Below are 20,601 nucleotides of genomic sequence, written 5' to 3' on the forward strand. Positions count from 1 at the left end.
TTGTGTCAGTCAGTCTGACTGAGTGCATTTATCACTGCTAATTGTGTATTACTGCAGTACCTTTGATGACATGATGATGCACATTTGCTTGTCTTCCCTCATTACTTGAATAACAAAACGCACGCTAACTTATTTTAAATTCCAGCTGGTGTTCATAAGTGAGGCCTTGTCCTCACAAGTTCTCATAAGATTTGTGATTTGCCAGTTTGCATAACTCTTTTCAAAAGATTACACTTTGGAACCCATTATTAAAAGTTTTCAGGCACCAAAAATGCAAAAACCGCAACAACAGTTTAGTGTTTTATGCAAAAACCTTTGTAAACACCCCCCCCCCCCCCCCCTTACACACTCTCAAGTGACATTCCATCGCGCCGTGACCAACATTAAATCAGACATCACGGTTCCGTCTGTTGTGGCCACCATGAGTTGTAATTGTATCCTCTTCCTGTGGAAAATCTATTTATCCTCATTTTCCTGTCGCTTGGGGGACCGTGGTGTAATCGCATGTCTATTATGGATCCCTTTCTTCTGTTATCGTGTTATTTAGGAGCCACACGCCAGCTTTGCATGACATGACGACAGAAAACAATAGTACTGCAGGAAACGCGTTCCCCACCAACCCAACCAGCTGAGGCTTAAGGTGCATGGGGACTAGGATGGGAGGATGAAGCTGCTGTCGCCTCATCTTACCAACAACAGCACAGCGTTGATATCTTACTATTGCCTACGTATTCTGTTAACTTTATACCAACCTTGGTGTGGAAACAGTATATGGGGATCTCTGTGGTGTCTGAATTGAGCGCCAGTGAACTTAAATGGTGAAGTGGAAGCTAGGTCATGTGATGCACGATTGGTTTGTTTGCAGGTTAGAGATCCAGACGGCTCCAGATGCAGGATTTGTGACGTGAAGTCACAAATCCTGAAACCTAACATCTGGGATAATTTCATTTCAAGAATTTTGATTTCACTTGAAAATGGGTTGATTAAGTAGCCGTCAAACATGGAGCGGAGAGACATTTATTATTGCTTCACTATAAAAGTAAATATGTTCAAGGCTTTTACAGGGTTTTGTCCCGTCACTCTGTCTCCTTGTGGAGGCACCACACCAGCGTCTGTCCAACCCCCGTCATCGTCCTCACCTGGAAGCCGAGCTTCTCCAGCTTGTCCAACACCAGCCGAGGTGGTTCGTCCACATTGTACTCAGAGCTGAAATAAGCACACACACAAAGCAATCCTATACTTAACACAGATGTGTGATGTCACCATCCTTCTGTAAACTACCCTTGGAAAGTAGGATACTGTTAATTGTATTTGGTGCTTGCTCACTTCCCAGCAGCATTGGAATCAGATTGTCAAATTACAACACTTCCCAGATCTGTATCCCATCAGCCTGAATGGTTTTTATTCTAAACCTGAAAAGCAGCCCTTCACAACCACGTGACCTGATCTCAACTCTGTGGTCGATGGGTACATGTTGAATGCCAAAATGAAAGGCGCACCAGCATTAAGTGCGTAAATACGGAAATATCCTGCAGAGCACATTTGCGGTACACCTGGGAGTTGATTCTGCACGTGTGTGTGCATGTCCCACATTAAAGTTGTTTTTTCCCCCCCATTTGCAATTGACAGTCAACATATTTTCATATAAAAGATCAAATCAGAGTAGTTTTCATTCATATACATCCACTAAAATAACAGTCTGCTCCATTTTCAGTACTCACAAATTGTTCCCCAGCACGGTTCTCTTCGTGGCTCCCAGGTAATTCATGACAGCCGGATCTGAGTACTGATCTCCCACATTTGTTGGCCCGTTCTCCTGCAAGAGGGAATCAAGTTAATGCAAAAAAAAAACAAAAAACAGCTGTCTGCGTAAAAATCGACGCCGCGCTGCAGTTTGCCTGCGGATGCAACCCGCCGTCTCCACCTGCAGCCCCCTCGGGCAGGTGCGTGCGTAATGGCAGGGCAGCCTAAAAATAGATCATCCCACGCAATGGTAGAATTACAGTAACTGTAGTTGTTCATCTCTTCAGCCTCCCAGGATACCCACCAGGCGTATCTGCGTACTGATGAGTATGTACGGCATCCCCGTTCCCTGGCGACGGAGCGCTGATCCTGCTGGGGAAGGCTGAGGAAGAGGCTTCGGCTCAGACTTCGAGCGTCACCCCCCCCCCCCCCCGATTTGCGCTTCTGCTGACAAGTCATAAACAGAATGCGTAAACACCCACCGCGGCGGACCAATCACAGCTCTCCTCTCCGTGGACAAAGTCCTGCTGAACTATTCCGCTCAGTTGTTTGCTGTGTAAAGAAAGTGGCCGAGCAGTCAATAGCATCGTTTTGACAAGCTTGTAAGAGCATGTTATAATTAAGCAATGAAGAATTGAGGTTGCCTTACAAACAATGCAATTTATTCAACTACATTTCTCAGAACAATGTTAAAATAAATGTGAACGTTTTACCATTTGTGACTCATATTAGTGAACATTCATTCTAAAACACATTTTGAGTTTAATGTACTGTTGGGAAGTTGTGTGAAGGTTCTTAGCATCCTGAAGACATCACAATATTGTCTTTGTGCTCATTAAGAAAGATACATCATGTTGAACTGTCACTGAATGCAGGTTTAGTCCATGCATGAGGTAAAATTAGAAAATGTGTTTATTTTGTAATTTCCAATTAACCTTACACGGGCCGGTCAGAGTCAACCAAAGGGCCGTACGCGGCCCTGGGGCCGTACAATGTCCGGGTCTGCTTTAGAGTTATGGCTTTCAGTCATCTGTGCAACGAATGGAGCTTGGGTATAAATTATTTGTGGTGTGGAAAAAAAATAGAGGGGGTGTCCCTGTTAACCTGAGACTTACTTGGGCAAAGAAAACAGGAAAGCAGCAGGGTTGTCGATGAGCCCCCCCAAAGTAAACCAGAGAGCCATCTCTCAAAACATGTCCCGAGTAGAGACATTTCCTGGACTCCCACAGTGTCTTGCTGCATTGGCTCATCTGGTGTTGGTTATTGGAGTGCAGGGTCAGCTCTTCTGTGACCTGTGGTGACAGTGGGGCTCGTCACTGGTGGGTCCACAGGAAGAAGTTTGATCGTTTGATGAGGCTTTTTGCCTTCCCCTTCTCAGAAAAAGCGTGAACATGAAGAGTCTTCCACATCCACTGGAAACACTGCAGAGTTCCACACAAACTATCACAGACTTATTTAAATATGTTTTAACTTGGTAATGGACATAACAAATGTCCAGCCATCCATCCATATAAAAACCTATTCATCAAGTGGTGTGCAAAATTGTAACGTAAGCCCTTGTCATCGCTTGAAACTAAACTTCAGGTCCCATAATGCCCAGTGCTTCAGACGTAGCACACGGAACATTAAGCTTGTCATGACTGATATGTCCAATGGGTTTACTTGCTGCGAACATACGTGGGAGAAGACGTGCTCGGGATAGCTGCACTGCTCAGGCAATCGCTTTAAATCACCGACCGGGGACTGAAAAAGAATGAATTATACAGCAGCAGACAGTTTGTGTTTGTGATGATTTACTGTGGGTGAATGTTGCAGTCGTGTTCCAATAGTCAGCGGCGAGATTTAAACTGTGAGAACAGAGACAAAGAGGCAGCGCTCTGATAGATTGGGTGTTAGGGTTTCACGCTGTATAGGTTTACGTCTACTTAATTATGATGAATCGCTGTACTGTGGAGCGATGGATGTCTTCTGGAGAGTTTTACATTCATGTCTGTGTGCATCTGCATCTGCTTGAGCATAGTTGGTAGCATTGTTCAAAACAGGCCCTGGTTTCAAATCCCACTACGGGAATGAGATGGAGGTTATTTTATTAATAGTGTTGTTATTTATTTCCTGACCTTTTTTTTTTCTGTGAAAAAAAGTTTGGGGACCCCTGATATAAACAGTTCAGTCGGGCCAGGGATTTGAGGTGTTCACAGGACCATTTATTTCTATATGAACTTGTGCAGAATGTTAGTTTCTCTGGCTCTGATGCCTCGGCCCCAACAGACGGCTGTAAAAGAATGGCAACAACAGACCTATAACGGATGTAAAAAAACACACACATTTAAGTACTTGATCTACCCCAAGAAGTAGAATCTGCTCTGACCCTTCCTGTCGACAGCCTCAGCCGCTGACACAGCCGTGAGAATTTATACCGATGACAGGACTCTGAGTTGAACTGGAGGTCTGAAGTTAGAGTACAGTCAGTTCCCACGTGGATCTCCACCGCTGCCAAACACCTACTCAGACACACAAACTGTGGTCTGACAAACAGAAAAGTATTTTCTGGAAACTACACAGGCTTTCTAAGAAGCTGAACCATCCATGTTTAAAGACCGCAGACTAACCGCCGCTTCCCAACGTGTTCATTAAGTTTTATTTGCTCTCATCGTCAGATTGTAAAACGTTTTCTTTGTAAGTCATTTCTTTGATAATCCGTCAATGACAAGAATTCAAACAATGACTAATGATTGCACTTGGTCAATATCTATAGTTTTTTTAAGGTAAAAGAAAGGAGTATTTACACTGAAGATCAAAACACACCAAGTAATGACTTATTACATACAATAAAGTTCTTCAGATTTGAAGATTAATTGCACCATAAATGGTGAAATACAGTAACATAATCCCTTGATAGGTGTGTCAATATCAATGTTGTTGTCTGGAAAGCAGTGATTAAGGACAGGAAGACGGATGATTGGACAGAGAGAACATGAAACACTGTCGGGACTGAGTCCCATCATGTTTTTTATATTGCACCATGTGCTTGTTGTTTAAGAACAAGCTAATCTACGCTGTGTATCAATGCAACTTTAGAACACCAGGAATGGCTTTTCCTAGAAAAACAACTATGACAACAAGCTTGGCTGCAGCAAAGGGACAGCTTGCCGGCCCATTTCCACATTTGGCCTGCCCCCCTGAACAATACCAGAGACCCAAAATAAAATGTACTTCTTTTCCTTTCCATACAACATGAGTAGCCTCCCTTTTATTTTTAATGATGGTCACATACGGCCAGAAAGTTAATGTTCCGTAATATCAACTTATTACATAGTAATTACTTTGTAATAACAGGGCAGGTTTCCTCACCTCCACGGTGGCATGGTTGGCAGCATTGTTGAGGGGGGCAAAATGGCCCTGGTATCGAATCCCACTACGGGAATGAGATGGAGCAGGGGCAACAGGGCAGGTCCAGGACCAGTGGTCCAGTTCACTCCGCCCAGGTAAGGCCCTGGGCCTGCCCTGCCGCCCCTACTCCACCCCCACTCCCACAGCTGGATGCGAACCCAGTTCCTCCGGCAGTAGACCGGTAACCCTACCGACTACACCACCGTACAGGTGAGGAAACTTGAGGTATTACTAAAGTCGTACCTGTCAAATAATAAGTTGATATCTCAGACCACAGCGTGTTGTTGTGTTGTTCTGTGTTGCTGTGTTGTTGTGTTGCTATGTTGTGCTTTTTCCTTTTGTGTTATGTGGAGTGGGCGTGTCTCAGACCAGGTGACGTCGTACTGGATTCAAAACCAGTGCCTCTGATCTAAAGTCAACAATGCTACTGTCTATGTATCCTAATGTTCAACAGGGTGACCTCCAGGTGGTGTAGTGGGTAGTGCCCTTGACTCCCTGCTAGAAGATCCCGGGTTTGAAGCCAAGGCGTGCAGCATTCAGGTTTTTTACAAGAATTTGAGGTTTGTTGTTTGGTCCTCTGCAGCTGTATTGGATCAGCTGATTGATCCAGCCGGCTTCAGACGCTCTCCAGTCGTTCTTTGCCTCTGCATTTCGTGATAATGCTGGAGAGAGACTGAGTTTGGGTGTGAGAGGCATTACGTGTGTGACACTCGATTCATGTCACTGTGTGTAGTTGTGATGGTGAGATGAACCCTAAACTACAGCCTACCTCCGCATTCGGCCCCTAAATGTTTAGGCACCCCTGCCATCATCACACTTTTCCTGTACAAACTGACCCCGGCCCTCCATCAGAGAAGGGAAAAGTGATGTGGCCCTCACAGGAAAAAGTTTGGGGACCCCTGTTTTACACGATGGTAGCTGAAGCTGAGGGAAGAAAGCCACATTCTTAAACGTAGTGTGGTTGCGGTGGTTGCTGTGTTCCAGGACCAATAGCTCACTGACACTTATCTAATTCACAATTTGCTGCTTCATGACAAGCTTCAACTCAAGCACGAGGTCAGGAGGGAGTCATGGACACCCACACTGCTAAACGCATGCACGCACGCACGCACAAACAATTAAATGCTGTGTGATATTTCATGTTTGCATGTCCACTCTATTTCGCTGTCTGTCTCTCACTATGTTAAAGCCAGTGGGAGGTTGAGTAATGAGGCTTAACGTATAATCCAGATGCCCGTTTCTTATCTTTGCTTCTTCGTTTTACGCTTCCTCCTTAGTCTAACCGCTTCCATGGCATTTCTGGGAAATCTTCAGCACTCCCCTTTACAGTTTAAAACTAAATTGCATTCCACAAAACTCAGAACGTGCTTATCTCCTGTCAGCACCCACACCGATGGGTCACTTTAGAATGTTGGGATGTCCCAGATTGAGCATTTTGCTGCTTTGCTCCATGAACTCGTACACACTTGTTGACAGAGTTTAGATTTACGAGGCAATTGGCAAATTGCTTTTGGAATGCCTTGAGTGATGACAGTTTCCTTTGTTTGACTTCCCAGAGTTATAAAGTCACCCTGTGTTCCACAATGTCATCAATGGGAGGTTGTCTGACATCACACAGGCACCGGAGATCAATTATTTAGAGAGTTTAATCCATCCATCGACTGATTGGGTCAATCGTCCCACGCAGACACCGGGAGTAGATGCAAACTCCGCTCAAGAGTTTCTTTGCTGCCATAAATTATCCAAGACAAATGGTAAAGATGCAGAGTGGACCACCATGGGAGCTCATTTTGAAAACAAATACTTGGTGGTAAAACTGCTCATAAAAAATTATGACTGTGAAAATACATAATGAGAAAAACTACTCACAGAACTTGCGCAAGTGATGTTTTCACACTCACAGAAACTTTGGCGAGCCTATACAGAAGTTACTCAGGGTCAATCCCGATTCTTCCTTTTCATGTGGCCCTTGCTTTAGGACATGTACCACGTTTAAAAAGTAACAAGCCGCTTATCACATCATCGGTATATAAGTTACCGGGATGTTATGGCTTAAAATAATTATCACAGACATTTGTACATTAGCAAACATATGCAACAGACACAGAAGTCTGGAAACAGATTCGGGAGAGCTATGGAAAATAGAGTGGTGGGGCATATGAGTGGGGTAATTGGGAACATTTATAATTGACAGATACCTATATGTGCCATTAGTGGCAATTCATTCAAAATGCAATGATTAGTTGGATCTAAATTAATGAAAACTTTGTGTAATCGTAAGTGTTATTCATCAAACTTGAGACGTGCATCACATAGGTGCTTCTTTTCTACCCAGAAACTGGGAATCAGCAGATTCTATAACATATCTCTGACTTTAAAAAAAGGATGCAGAAATGATGTCTCAAATATTTCATTAGTATCATTTAAATGTATGGCCAATATATGCATATATAAGTTTTTAGGGATGAGAATGTACCAAAAGTTTAGGTTAGACAGCATCCCACCCAATCATAAAAGGGATAAAAGGAGCTGTGTTTGTATGACCATCATGTTGTAGTCTGGGTTTCTGACCTCATCTAACATCACAGTATGCAACGATGAAGTTACTGTTGTGAGCTGTTGTTATCCAGGTGTTGCAGTGCTGAGCCAAAATCCTGAAACAGATGACCAGGATGTGTGGATGATGACCTCATAAATATGAGGGAACATTGTAGTGTTATTGTCTCTCGTGTTAAACGTTCTGTGATGTTCCAGGAAACACAAGCTGGCCTGGGAGCCGTTATACTGTTTACCCGAAACCACAGTGATCTCTCTTTCTGCCCTCTCCGGCCCTTATCCTCCTTGCCTCACATTTACCCTTTGGTTATTGGTCCACACAGCGAATGCCCCAGACTGAGAGGGGGGTGGACTGGATGCTTCTTATTCCATGTCGGAGCGACCCCAACCAAGCCACTGCCTAATGAATCATTTCCTCTCCGATTCAGTGAGAAAATCACTTTCAGAGTTTGGAGAGAGCAATCGTTGCAGTGTGGCGCTCACATGTCCGGTTGTCTCTGTGGTGGAGGCAGGAACAGTTTGTACATATGTCTGCATGCAACTGCTCACACACACACACACACACACACACACCAACAAAGAGAGATGGCTGCCTCTTGCGATGGGAGCGATGTGGAGTGTCGCTGTTGGCTGTGGGTTCTGGCAGCTCTTGACCACTGTGTTGTGGAGGGACTCGGTATGTTGCTGAGACTGGGATGGGGACGTGGGTGGGAGAGGAGCTGAGGGAGCAGAGAGTCTTACTTTTACTGGCAGAGAAGATAGGTGCGATGTTCAAGGCGGTTCTCTAGAGAGGCTCCTTAGTCGCTGGCACCCGAGTCAGTGGGGATGGGAGTCCATGTGGGAGGAGAGAAAGGGAGCGGGGTTAGAAGGGAATGGGGGGTATGATGAGGGGCCCATAATGCTGGGGAGTCAGCCAAAGTCCAGGGCTCTTTTAATGGGTTCTCCTCTGCTATGCGACACCAGTTTGGAGAACTGGAGCAGACACCCCGACTCCTGTCGCCCCAGCTCTGCCTGCTGTGTTTGGGATTATGTATGATGGTGTGGGGGGGGGACTGACGTGAAAAGTTGCTGACACTTCTGGTGTCTCCCACTCGCAGGAAATGCAATGATCAGCGAAAGCAAACTGACTCATTGGCTGCCATTTATTCCAAAGCGTCTCCTTCTTGTGACGCATCAAATGTACCGATTGGGGTTATAAACGTCCAGAGTGCAGTTGGACCTTTAGAGGACACTTGTGATTTTGATACCCACAGTTTGACAGGTGTTTCTGTGATGGTATGCAGAGCGTCGTTGGAGCAAACACACACTGACGCAGTTTTCACCCTAAATTTCTAGTTGTTTCCATTCTTTGTCAAACAGCTTCTTGACTCCTGTCTAAATGTGTCCAGGGTGTACGGTTTCTTGCTGTCCTCAGATGCCTTTCTTTATTTTACCGGCCCCCTTCTCTGTTTTCCAGTTCACACTCTGAGACCATCAGAGCAATGAGAGGAGAATCGTAATCCTCCGTCCCGCTCTTACAGTCCTAAATAGAATCATTTCTCTTCCCAGAGAGAACTCGGTTATTTTAAGGGATTTTCCTGGGTAAGACTTTGTGTAAATGGATGCAATATGCACAGATGTGACTGCGTCTGAAGGCTGAGCTGTAGCCCCATGTGAGAGATTCAATAACCACAGTGAATTGTGTAATCACGAGGAGCTGCTATTGAAAGAGTCTGGTGATTTAAATTGTTTACGTTTATTTTATGGTAAACATGAAAACAATAATTGTTTCATTTCACTGCCTCCCTTTTAAAGCTTGGCTACAGTTTATTATTGGGGTAATAAAGTTGAGTGAGCTCCACTAACTATTTCCATGTATGGCAAGTAGTAAAGAGCAGATCTGCGTGTTCAGCAGCCTGCACCTGAATGCCCCCCCTCCACCCCCCTGTCTTAGGTTCTGGCACAGACACGGATGTCTTACATAATGCTATGAGATCGCCCACCAAATATTTCATGCTGTAATAGAAATTTGTTGACATCTAATGTATTACTTTACACTCCAGTGAATTTAACAGTGTCTACTCAAATGTGATTTGAACATCGTCTACCGGTATCTGGGAAATCCCTGGTTTTGCAAATCCACAATATTGCCAACCCATGACTGTGCGATCTCGGACTAATTTTCCTCTGCTCTGGAATAGCGAGCATATTCGCTGCTGCCGCCGCACAATCAGTCAGACCATCTGCTCCTGTGTCCTCAGCAGGGAAAGAACCAACATCCAAATCCTCTAATGCTAGCAGGGTGTAAACAGTGTCTCTGGATTAGTATCACCCCCAGCGTTCCCATAATCACTGTTCATCCTAACTCTGTTGTTCTTCCTGATCTGCACCTCCGATTCAGCTCAAACTGTCTTCCAGGACCCCCTCCTTCTGCCCCCAGTGCCCCCCCCCCCCCCCCCCCCGTGCCCAATCAGATGCTTATGGCAAGGACTCCAACGTGACTGCCATACTTTTCATCTCATATGTGAGTCGTAGCAGAAAAGGCTAGCAGCATTCATTCCTAAACCGAGTCATCAGCTGGAGTGAATAAACTCGCATCGCATGTGTTTTCTGGGAGCTTTTGGATGATTGTCTAATTGAGTATTAGTGATGCCTGCGCTTATCCCTAACCCAACAGCTTCCAGTTTCAGCCATGTCTCGTATGAATAACCGTTTTGTCTAACATTTGGACACAAAGCAGCTTCAGAGGGAGCTGAGAGGATGAACTGTCAGAAGGATGCTGACCCCTCTCGGCGCATGTGCCCATATTTCTTTTTCCAAAAGTGAAAGCGAACTCCCGTTCAAATGTAACTCATAATTTAGTCTATGTAAAATGATCATTTAGGATAACAGGAACTTGAGATGCAGCATCTTCCCCTGTCATCTAGCCAGCATGTTGGAAGCACTGCAGGCCGTTTGAGGTCTTAACAGAAAAAGGTATTTCCAGTCGAGTGGTCAGATCCGGCGAGCCGTTATTCTCTCAGTGAGTGGAGACATTCTGAGAGGCAATCAGAGCCCACAACAAAAGCAGAATGTGAAAACAACTAAAAATGAAATCCTTACAAATGCAAATAGCTCATTGCCTAAATTGTTTTGGTCTGGTGTAAAGCATTGCCAAGAAGAGGGCTTGAAGTGGGGTGGCGTGAAAGCGAAGGGAGGGATGGAGAAGGGTTCCCGCTGCAGTGGAGAGATGCATTATGGGTCGATTGTGTGACTTTTATTTTTTTAAACAGGGAGATCTTTACAAGATTATGCATATGGTACTCTCATGTATAAGATATACTTTTAGATATCGATGCTGAGAGACATTGAGGTACATTATGCAATTACCGGCAGCTGTAGAATATTGCATATTCATTGTGGGGTCAGATGACAACCCCAGCTGCTGCGCTGCACCGTGCTAGGATCCCTTTCAGAGCACAAACATAAGCATAGAAGTTGCATTGTGCAACAGCACAGCAACAAAGACCCTTCTCATTGCAGACTTTGTTTATTTACTCTGAACAAACCAGCTGCTGCATAATGCGGCTCCAGCGTGTGCTCTTAGATCCCAGCGTTCTGAGAGGCAGGATGCAAAACACAGTAGCATCCAGTTTCAGGTTTTTTTTTGTAAACAAATGAATGATGCTGATTCTGCTGATGATGCAGATGAAATTGGTGAATTTGCTAAGAATAGGAGATGAGGTAGAGTTCAAAACAGCAGCAGCAACTGGAGGTTCAGAGATAATACAATGTTAAAAAGAGCCGGAGGATGATAGGATAAAGAAAGACGGTGCATCCCTGTGAGTCTGGACAGGTGTGACCAGCTGAAGAAGACTGATGAGCTCTAACAGGAAATGAGCTTTCCTGAGAGGTGCGACTCCAAGGATGGAAGGATAAATAAACTACGGTTTAAGAAGGAAAAAGTCTGAAAAAATGCAACAGTTGTTAGATCTTCATTTTGAAAATAACTTGGCTTTTTATAGACTCACATGCAGTGAGTCTATTAAACATGCAGCATAGCAGCTTAGAGTAGCACAAAAAAGTACGAGTTAGCATCCCTGAAACCATTTCCTCAGTCATTTGTTAGTTATAAAAATATAGTTATAATAACAATGATCTATTTTAACAGATTAATAGAATATTTATTGGTACAGAGCAGATTCTAGGCAACCAGCAGCAACTACAGAAAGCTATCCTGTAGATTGTAAACCATCGTGTACAGACTCTCAAGTTGTAATACATTAACTATAAAAATAAGAATATACTGTACTTTTATTTCTGTTTTGCAGATGTCTTGACACATCATTTATTCTACTAGATCCTTTTCGTTCTTCAGCATCGAAGGCATTACTTTCTAAAATAGCTCAACAAACATGTAGCAATTATCTGCATGTTTTCAAGTCTCCCAGTCGCCCACTGCATCGAGCATTTCCACCGTTCTCATGTTACTTATAAAAATACACAATGCAATTTAAATCCTCCCTTTTTCAAACAAATCAGATATGCCTGTCTCTCGGAGATGTGTACCCTGGAAGAGGCTCCAGTCTGGGTTACACAACAGTGCAGCCAGCAATTTGTTATCTTCTTAGCAGACTCTGCTATCTCTGACACAGAACAAGATTGATGGCCTCTTGAAGGTGCCGGACCAACAGGGAACCAGAGTCTCACTCTGGGGATCCACCAGAAGTGATCCATCATCAGATAATGGGATTGTGAGTTATTTGTAGGGTGGATATTATGGTAATCTAATTTACTTCTGAGGTTTGGCAAATAAAGAGAGTTTTAGTGTTTACTTGAGTGAGCCCTTGCCAAGTCTTGATGTTCTTTTTCTAAGAATAAATCTCCCCTCCGAAAAAACTAAAAGATACAGACAAACTGCTCGTATGTCTTTGTGTGTGTAGGAAAATACAAAGCAGGGAGAAAAGATAGGAAGGGAAAAAAATTGAATATAGAAAAGAAGAGACAAGATAAGTCCTGTTGGTTTTGATAGAAAGTAAATGCGGCTGTTCAGACAGTGAAGAATGTAAATGCTGCTAATATGGTTTACCTTCAGCCGCACCGCCTCCCCGTAAATCACACACAGACAATATGGAAACCCCGACACAACCTCAGGCTTCACTTCGGCGTGTCCGACTGATTGAACAAGGCAGCCCGGGGGAGAAGGCAAACTTCCCCACCACCATAACCTCCACACCCTCCTGTCTAACTCCACTTTATGAACACACGGCTTCAGAAAAGGCATTTAATGTCAATTGAAGGAGGCAGTGCTGCTCAATTTCCATAAAAAAAAGAAAAAGAAAAAAGAAATCCACTTATACACAGTTAGTTTTCCATGAAGAAAAACCCACCGGCCATGCTCTCATAATGACCGACGTGGATCACTTCTCTCTGTACTTCCTGGGAATAATTGCTTGTTATATGGAAAGTAGAACTGCACATTGTGTTCGTTTGTACCAAAGGTCCTCTCCGTGCCGCCGCTCCAAAACACAATCCCAGCACAGACAAAACAGCAAGCGCTAACTGTCCCACCCTGCAGTAATGAGTTGGGTAATAGTGGCAGGGTTACCTCACATGTCTCAGATTCCAGAACACGAAGAGACGGGTCAATATTAGTCGGACCGGTTAAGGAGTAAGTTAAATTATGGCGTCTGGAGCTGGGCACCGTGCTTAAAGGTGACATGGCTTGACTTTTATGTCAACTGGAGCATCATTTGAAGTCCCCCGCTCCGTGTGCACGTCTATGACATAATGCCGCAGGGCGGCTTCAAATGATGGGAAACCCTTTAAACATGGAACATCACACCAACACTCTGGAATATATTGCATTGAAGACAAATGAAAAAATGAAATGAAAGTCGTTTGTTTTTCATAGATCGCGCTGATGACAGGCTGTGTCTTTCATAACACGGAACATCAGTTTAATTTAAGTCACAAGCTTTTTTCTACTGGAGTCGCATTACAACAGAGAAGAACAATATGCCATGAGAACTTGGGGTGGTATTAATATGCTACTAAAAATACAGTGAAGAGACTACATAGTTGTTGATCCATTGGCAATCACAGTGATCTGACTGTTTGGGAATACCACCAAACATTCTTCCTCCCGTTCCTTCCTTCCTGCTCTTGGGGGGGGGGGGGGGGGGGGTTGATCCCCATCCCCACAGACTATTTATCTTGTTATGTAAAGAAAAGCGATTGTTGGGATGCTAACTTCCTTTTCAAACACAAGAATGATTAATGATGTGCTGTAATATTCTGCTGCTTTTTGGACAGAATTGAAATGATATCCTTGTCAGTCGTTAGCAACGTTGTGGATGTGGAATGCAGCCGTGGTCATTATGTTGGTGTTGAGGGCAATGTCATAGGAAAGACTTATTATTGGCTTTATTTCCTGCCAGCAATCAGACACAATGTTCTGCGGTGTTTCAGCGAGCGACGGCGGTAGACAGAGGGAGAGATTATCTGGAGAGTCGCATTTGTCTGCTTCCAAGTAATTCTACCTCGCTTTTTTTTCGTGTACTGAACAGCGACTGCAGTTTGCACGTCTAACCTCTGTCAAAAGAAAAGTGAGGTTTTTGGATGGATAACTGAGCTGCGTCCTGCAGTGGAGGGGAGAACCTTGTGGGAGGTCACTCTGTGGTTCGGCGTACGTGCCAGATGATGAATAATTTGAGCTGAAAAGGTTTCGGAGTGAAACTGGGCAGGATGAGGTGCTGTGGGGTGTGAGGAGTGGGTGTCTCTGGGTGAAAGGGAGTCTTTCAGCTCAACACATTTCTTGGATGTTTTGGGAAGCAGTGATGGAAACGGAGTGAACTTCGGTGGACCAGTTCTCCCGTCTAGGGTCTTTGCAGTGTTGCAGTGCAGAATGTCTTATTTAACCAGAAATCAATAATCAAGCCACTTTTTTGAAGGTATGTTATATTATTTATTTAGAAGTACATTTTCAATCAAGCAAAAGACCTGTGTTCGTCCCTGCAGAGTAAAGACAGGATATTACAGCATGACAGACTTTTTTTTTTTTTTTATGTTTATTGACATTTCCTCTCAGTAAATATTCTTGACAAATACATGTGGATCAATAATGCTGCTCTGATTGGGGGAATACATAAGCTGTTTTAAGCATAGGCCAATCACAGCCATCCGTTGAGGGGTATATGCTGACAGAACAACGCAATATTTACACCATGTGGCCTTCACTGCTTTGAACTTTTTTGCACAAATCATTAGACAACTAAAAAAGCACTCGGAGAGCGCAGACCTCCACCAAGAGCTCATTCCCCTCATAATTGGATTTACACCATCCACATGGTGATCTGGATCATCATCAGAAGGTTCTAAATTGTTCTTGGTATCTTTATCCACCAACCATGAAAAGTAAAAGTGAATCAGAGTTGATGTGTGTTTATGGATTATGGACCAAATTTAATCATTGCTTTCTTGTAACATTCCCAACATTTCCTTAAAATTTCATCAAGATCCATCTGTAATTTTTTGAGTTATCTTGCTAGCAGTCAGACAGATAATAAAAAACAACACCGGCGACTTCCGCCTCAGCGGTGGTAATAAATGCTTTACCATCAGCAAATATGGAATATATGCAAATAGGAACAGATTCACATACTGTATATGATTAAAATGTGATGTTTATGTGAGTAAATGTGCAAGGCCTATGCTTATAAGATGTCATTACAGAACGATCTGCCACCAGGATAGAACACACCTTATTTTGCATTGCTGCACTTTAATTGACGACATCATCAGACTTTTCTAAGAGCCTGTAAGTAATCCCCCCCTGGGTTTGGCAGTGATCTTGTAATCTAAGGGCCTCATTGTTAAACCATACGTGCAGTTTAAGGACAGGTCATCATCAGGACGTTTCTCAAAGCTACACTGGTGAAGGAGAACGGCAAAGAACAAAAATGTCTCGATTTTGGCAATCTGTTCCCCGATGCATCTCCTACGCCCTTCTGAGAAGATCATAACATTGTTGGTGAGATTCTTGTCGAGAGAGCCCTTCTCATCCAGGAAACGTGAAGGGTCAAAGATGTGGGGATCCTTCCACATCAGGGGGTCATGATTGATGGACCACTGATTGATGAAGACCACCGTGTCCTTTGGAATATGGTGACCTTCGATGGTGACGTCCGAGGTCGTGGAATGGGGGATGGTCATGGGGACGAAGCTGATGAAGCGCATGGTCTCGTAGATGAAGGCGTCCAGGCAGGCCAGGCTGTCTCTGTCCTCGACTGACGGCAGCCTGCTTCTACCCACCACCTTGTCAATGAGCTCGTGGAGTTTGGTTTGTAGCTCTGGGTGTTTAGCCAGAAGAAGGAGAATCCAGTGAATTGCGGTGGCGACAGTATCCAGACCTGCACCGATCAGATCTGCCACCGTCCCCTCCACGTGGCTTTTGGTGAGTTCATTGTCACTGTCAGCTTTGTCAATCGCACCAATTATGGCATCAGTCATATCCTTTGTTACGTCTGGATCAAAACTCTCCCTGTGCTCCTCCACCTTGTGCTGCACGAACCCAAAGAACTCTTGAATGTGAACATTGAAGTTTCTGAACAATGTTCGGACCGGATTGGGGAAAGACTGAAGCCATGGCATCACATCGACCAAACTTCCCGCGCCTAATGTCTGTCCAAACATATCTATATTGTGCAGCAAGGCTCTAAACTCAGCATCCTCATGTCCGTAACGTTTTCCAAAGCACAAGGCACAAATGACATTCGCTGCAGCGACTGTCAGCTCGTGAGCAGGGTTGAAATATTGACCCTGGGCACTCATTTTGAGGAGAATCTCAACTAGCTCTGTGGCTTCGGCCACAATTTGATGCTCAAAAGCTTTTTTGGTCTGGCTGTTTGCAGATGAAAAAGCTCTGATAGTTGACTGCATCATTTTCCTGTGTATCTTCCACTGCCTGCTGTAATTTGTGAACGCTAGACCTTTACCTCCAGAGACAGCCTGGAAGGAGACAAAGTTTGGTCTCCCTGCAAACTCGGTGCTGTGCTGTATGAGCGCCTGATGTATCGCCCTGCTTCCATTCAGGACCACGACATCGCTGCAGCCCAGTCGTATCTGGTACACGTTGCCGTATCGTTTGGCCAGCTCGGCGAAGGTGATGTGGGGCATCCGTCCCAGCTGCATGGCGTTTCCCACCACGGGCCAGGCGAAGGGTCCAGGCAGTCTCCTCTTGAGCTGGAGGTTCCTGACCCACAGGCAGAAGAGGAAGGCGAAGGAGGCGACCAGAGCAGGCTGGACACTCCACTCTCTGACGATGCTGCTGCCCTGCTCACCAAACTCCCCGTCGATGTTGGCCATTGTGTTGTCCTTTCATGCGTTATCCACTACACCCCATAAAAAGTCACAAGTAAAGGAAAATCATTTCAAGAGGTCCATATTTCTCTTAAATGCATTTCAGTACAAATTATTTATTATTATACATTATCATATTTATTTAGTATTTCATCCAATAGCATTAGCAGGCTGATAAGAAAGCCTTTCAAAAACTGCTGCCGACTCACCCCTCTCCACCTAGCGAGAACGACTTGATACGACGCAAGCCTTGACACTTCGCTTATATCTGTCTTTATGGTGGGAGGGGCCAGTGAATCAGGATTTTTATCTCTCCCCTCCCATACTGACCACAGCCTGCAGACCTTAACCCAGTTCTCTTTTCGGCCTGCTGCCAGCGCTGTCCCTGGTAGAATGATAGAAACGGAGAGCAGCTACTTAATATGCTGAGCTGCCAAGAAAGAATTCTGTTTTTTTTAGGCCTAGAATTACAGATTACGATGACTCGTTTGGAAGATAAACAACTCTACATACCAAATATGGTCTGAAAAGTAATCTGATATATAGATGTAATGTGGAGCAGTTACGCATTACATATCTAACAACGCCATCAAAAAGCGTTTTTAAAAATTCGTCTTGCCAACCTTCTACGCTAAAGGTAAAAGCACAATTAAACAGGACACACAGACCATTCACAATTCACTTTATTGATTTCAGATATAGCTTATTTGTTCCATCCTTCATATAAAGCCAGACAGATAACAAAATATCCTCTGGGATGAATACTTGAAGGCTGATTGAGCTTAATTTTTATTTGTAATTCTTTTTTCCTTGACACAGAGACATCCCTTCGGTATTTAACCTGAATCTGGGATATACTAAAATGAATTCAGTGACATCCATGAAGCTTGAAGGAGTTTCTTTGTCTCATGAGTGACAGATACCTGCTGTAGACTGAAGCCTGCAGACATGAAGAAAGTGCAGTCTAAGTTCACGGCAATGTCTCTGCTTCATCCTCAAGACTGTGATGGGTGGTCCTCGATAAAACACTCCCGCCGTCACAAACATGCAAATCTCTCTCTCTTTTTTACACTTTGATTAGCTTTCTTTATTTAAATACAGTATGTCTTTATGGTTCGAGTACAGTGGATACTGAAATACAATAAACTGCATTACATTTATTGTCAAACCTGAAAAAATGAAATGATAAAATACTGTTCTGTAACTGTTTTAGGTGGCAAAGGTTGAATATATTCTTAGATATTACAATTCAAGACATTAAATCCTCACGTGAATTGATAACATTTCAAAGCATTTTGCATACAGTTACATTGGTTAAAACTGACACTTTGAGAAAGTAGCTAGTTCCTGCCCACACAGCATACATATACATGCTCAATAGTGAATGTTAAACAGGCATATGACTCAGAGTAGTGTAAAATATCTGATCAAGTATAACGTATTTTGTGAAAAAGAGATCCTGATCGTAACAGTCTACAACATTGACCTGCAGCTATAATCACTTATTTGAATTCATATTGCCAGCCCTGCACTAGCAATACTTCATGTGCACATTAATATGTATATTAAATATAATTATAAATATAGAGACCTTTTAACAGTGGAATTTGGTGCAGGTATTGTATGTTGATAATCATTTTAAATGCCATCGGTGGGAAAGGTGTTTGCTGGCCTTGAGTCACAGTATAAAGGACATGCCGCTCATGCCGGGGAAACTACACCAAGCAGCTTTCCTCTGAGCTTGGCACTGACGCTACATCGGGTGGGCTTTAGCGCGAGCCCGTAGGAGGATTCAAGGGTAGCGGGCTCACACGGGTTGCTCTCAAAGCTACACTGGTGGAGCAAGATGGCTGAGAATAGAAACATTTCCACCTTGCCAATCTGTTCACCGATACAGCGTCTCTTACCTGACGAGAAAACCATCACACTACTTGTTAAGTCCTTATCTAGGGCCCCGTTTTCATCAAGGAACCGCGAGGGGTCAAAGACCTGCGGATCCTTCCACTTCAAAGGGTCATGGTTGACAGACCACTGATTGACAAAGACCACTGTGTCTTTAAGGATGTGGAGACCCTCAATGGTGACATCGGAGGTCGTGGAGTGAGGGATGGTGAGGGGGATAAAGCTGGTGAAGCGCATGGTCTCGTAGATGAAGGCATCCAGGTACGGCAGGTTGCTTCTGTCCTCGGTTGATGGCAGTCTGTCTCGTCCCACGACTTTGTCTATGAGCTCCTGCAACTTGACCTGCATATCCGGGTGCATGACGAGGAGCTGGATGATCCACTGCACAACAGTTGACACGGTGTCTTGACCTGCTCCGATCAGATCTGAGAGCGTCGCTTCAACAAACTCTTTGGACAGTCCAACGTCCTTTCCATGCTCAATCCCACTGATGATGGCGTCAGTGATGTCACGGGTCACGTCGGGGTCGAAGGACTCTCTGTGCTGCACCACTTTGTTTTTCACAAATTTGAAAAAGTCCTTGTTGATGTTTTTGAAGTTTTCGTAGACACTGCGCACTGGGTTGGGGAAGGACTGCAGCCAGGGCATGACGTCGACCAAGCTACCTGCCCCGACTGTCTCTCCAAACTTGTCCACCTTTTTTAACAGGGACCTGAACTCCAGATCCTCATGTCCATATCGCCTCCCGAAGCAGAGAGCACACATGATATTGGCAGCAGCTACTGTGAGCTCATAAGCAGGGTCAAAATAACGTCCATCAGCGCTGTGGCGCAAAAACGCTTGCATCATTTCCATGGCCTCGGCTGTTATATGTTGCTCGAAGGTTTTTTTGGTCTCACTGTTTGCCGAGGAAAATGCTCTGAGGCTTGACTGAGCCATTTTCTTGTGCTCTCTCCACTGTTTGCTGTAATTATTAAATGTCAGGCTCCTTCCTCCAGAGATCATTTGGAAAGAGACAAAGTTTGGTCTCCCTGCAAACTCGGTGCTGTGCTGTATGAGTGCCTGATGTATCGCCCTGCTTCCATTCAGGACCACGACATCGCTGCAGCCCAGTCGTATCTGGTACACGTTGCCGTATCTTTTGGCCAGCTTGGCGAAGGTGATGTGGGGCATCCGTCCCAGCTGCATGGCGTTTCCCACCACGGGCCAGGCGAAGGGTCCAGGCAGTCTCCTCTTGAGCCGGAGGTTCCTGACCCACAGGCAGGCTTCCAGGCAGAAGAGGAAGACGAAGGAGGCGACCAGAGCAGGCTGGACACTCCACTCTCTGACGATGCTGCTGCCCTGCACGCCAAACTCGGTGTCCAGTGCCATTGTGATCAATTTTCTGCACACTTTTTTCTTAAAAAAGAAAAAAAGAAAAAGAAATGATCACTTTTTTAATAAAGCCTGTTGAATATTATTGGAAGCAAAAATAAGCTCCTGCCCATCTATATCCTACACAAATATTCAATATGCTTCAATAAAATGCTGGAGAGGTCATGATTAAAAAGGCTCAACTACAAAAGACGGTGAAGTTTGTAGATTTAAAGCGTAAGTGCCTGATTTCTGCCGCTGTCCAGCGTCTTATATGTTTTGCAGCTGGTGGGCAGGGCTCAGGATAACTTTCACACTCCTCCCATTGTGGGAGCCCTC

The 20,601-nt window shown here is 44.4% G+C and overlaps 1 protein-coding gene and 2 pseudogenes across 1 annotated transcript; all 3 read right to left on the minus strand.

Annotated features, from left to right (window-relative positions):
* Window positions 1-1,010: 1,010 nt before the first annotated feature.
* On the minus strand, window positions 1,011-2,110 carry gchfr (GTP cyclohydrolase I feedback regulator). Its single transcript, XM_068752278.1, has 3 exons — window positions 2,048-2,110; window positions 1,722-1,816; window positions 1,011-1,206 (listed from the first exon to the last, which is right to left on the minus strand). The coding sequence occupies exons 1-3, from the start codon at window positions 2,081-2,083 to the stop codon at window positions 1,077-1,079; spliced, it is 261 nt and encodes an 86-aa protein (XP_068608379.1). The 5' UTR covers window positions 2,084-2,110; the 3' UTR covers window positions 1,011-1,076.
* A 12,495-nt stretch (window positions 2,111-14,605) lies between these two features.
* Window positions 14,606-17,227, minus strand: LOC137907264 (cytochrome P450 1B1 pseudogene; annotated as a pseudogene).
* A 451-nt stretch (window positions 17,228-17,678) lies between these two features.
* LOC137907245 (cytochrome P450 1B1 pseudogene) lies at window positions 17,679-20,295 on the minus strand (annotated as a pseudogene).
* Between the last annotated feature and the right edge of the window lie 306 nt (window positions 20,296-20,601).

This window comes from Brachionichthys hirsutus, chromosome 18 (assembly GCF_040956055.1).
Source record: "Brachionichthys hirsutus isolate HB-005 chromosome 18, CSIRO-AGI_Bhir_v1, whole genome shotgun sequence".
Lineage (NCBI taxonomy): Eukaryota > Metazoa > Chordata > Actinopteri > Lophiiformes > Brachionichthyidae > Brachionichthys > Brachionichthys hirsutus.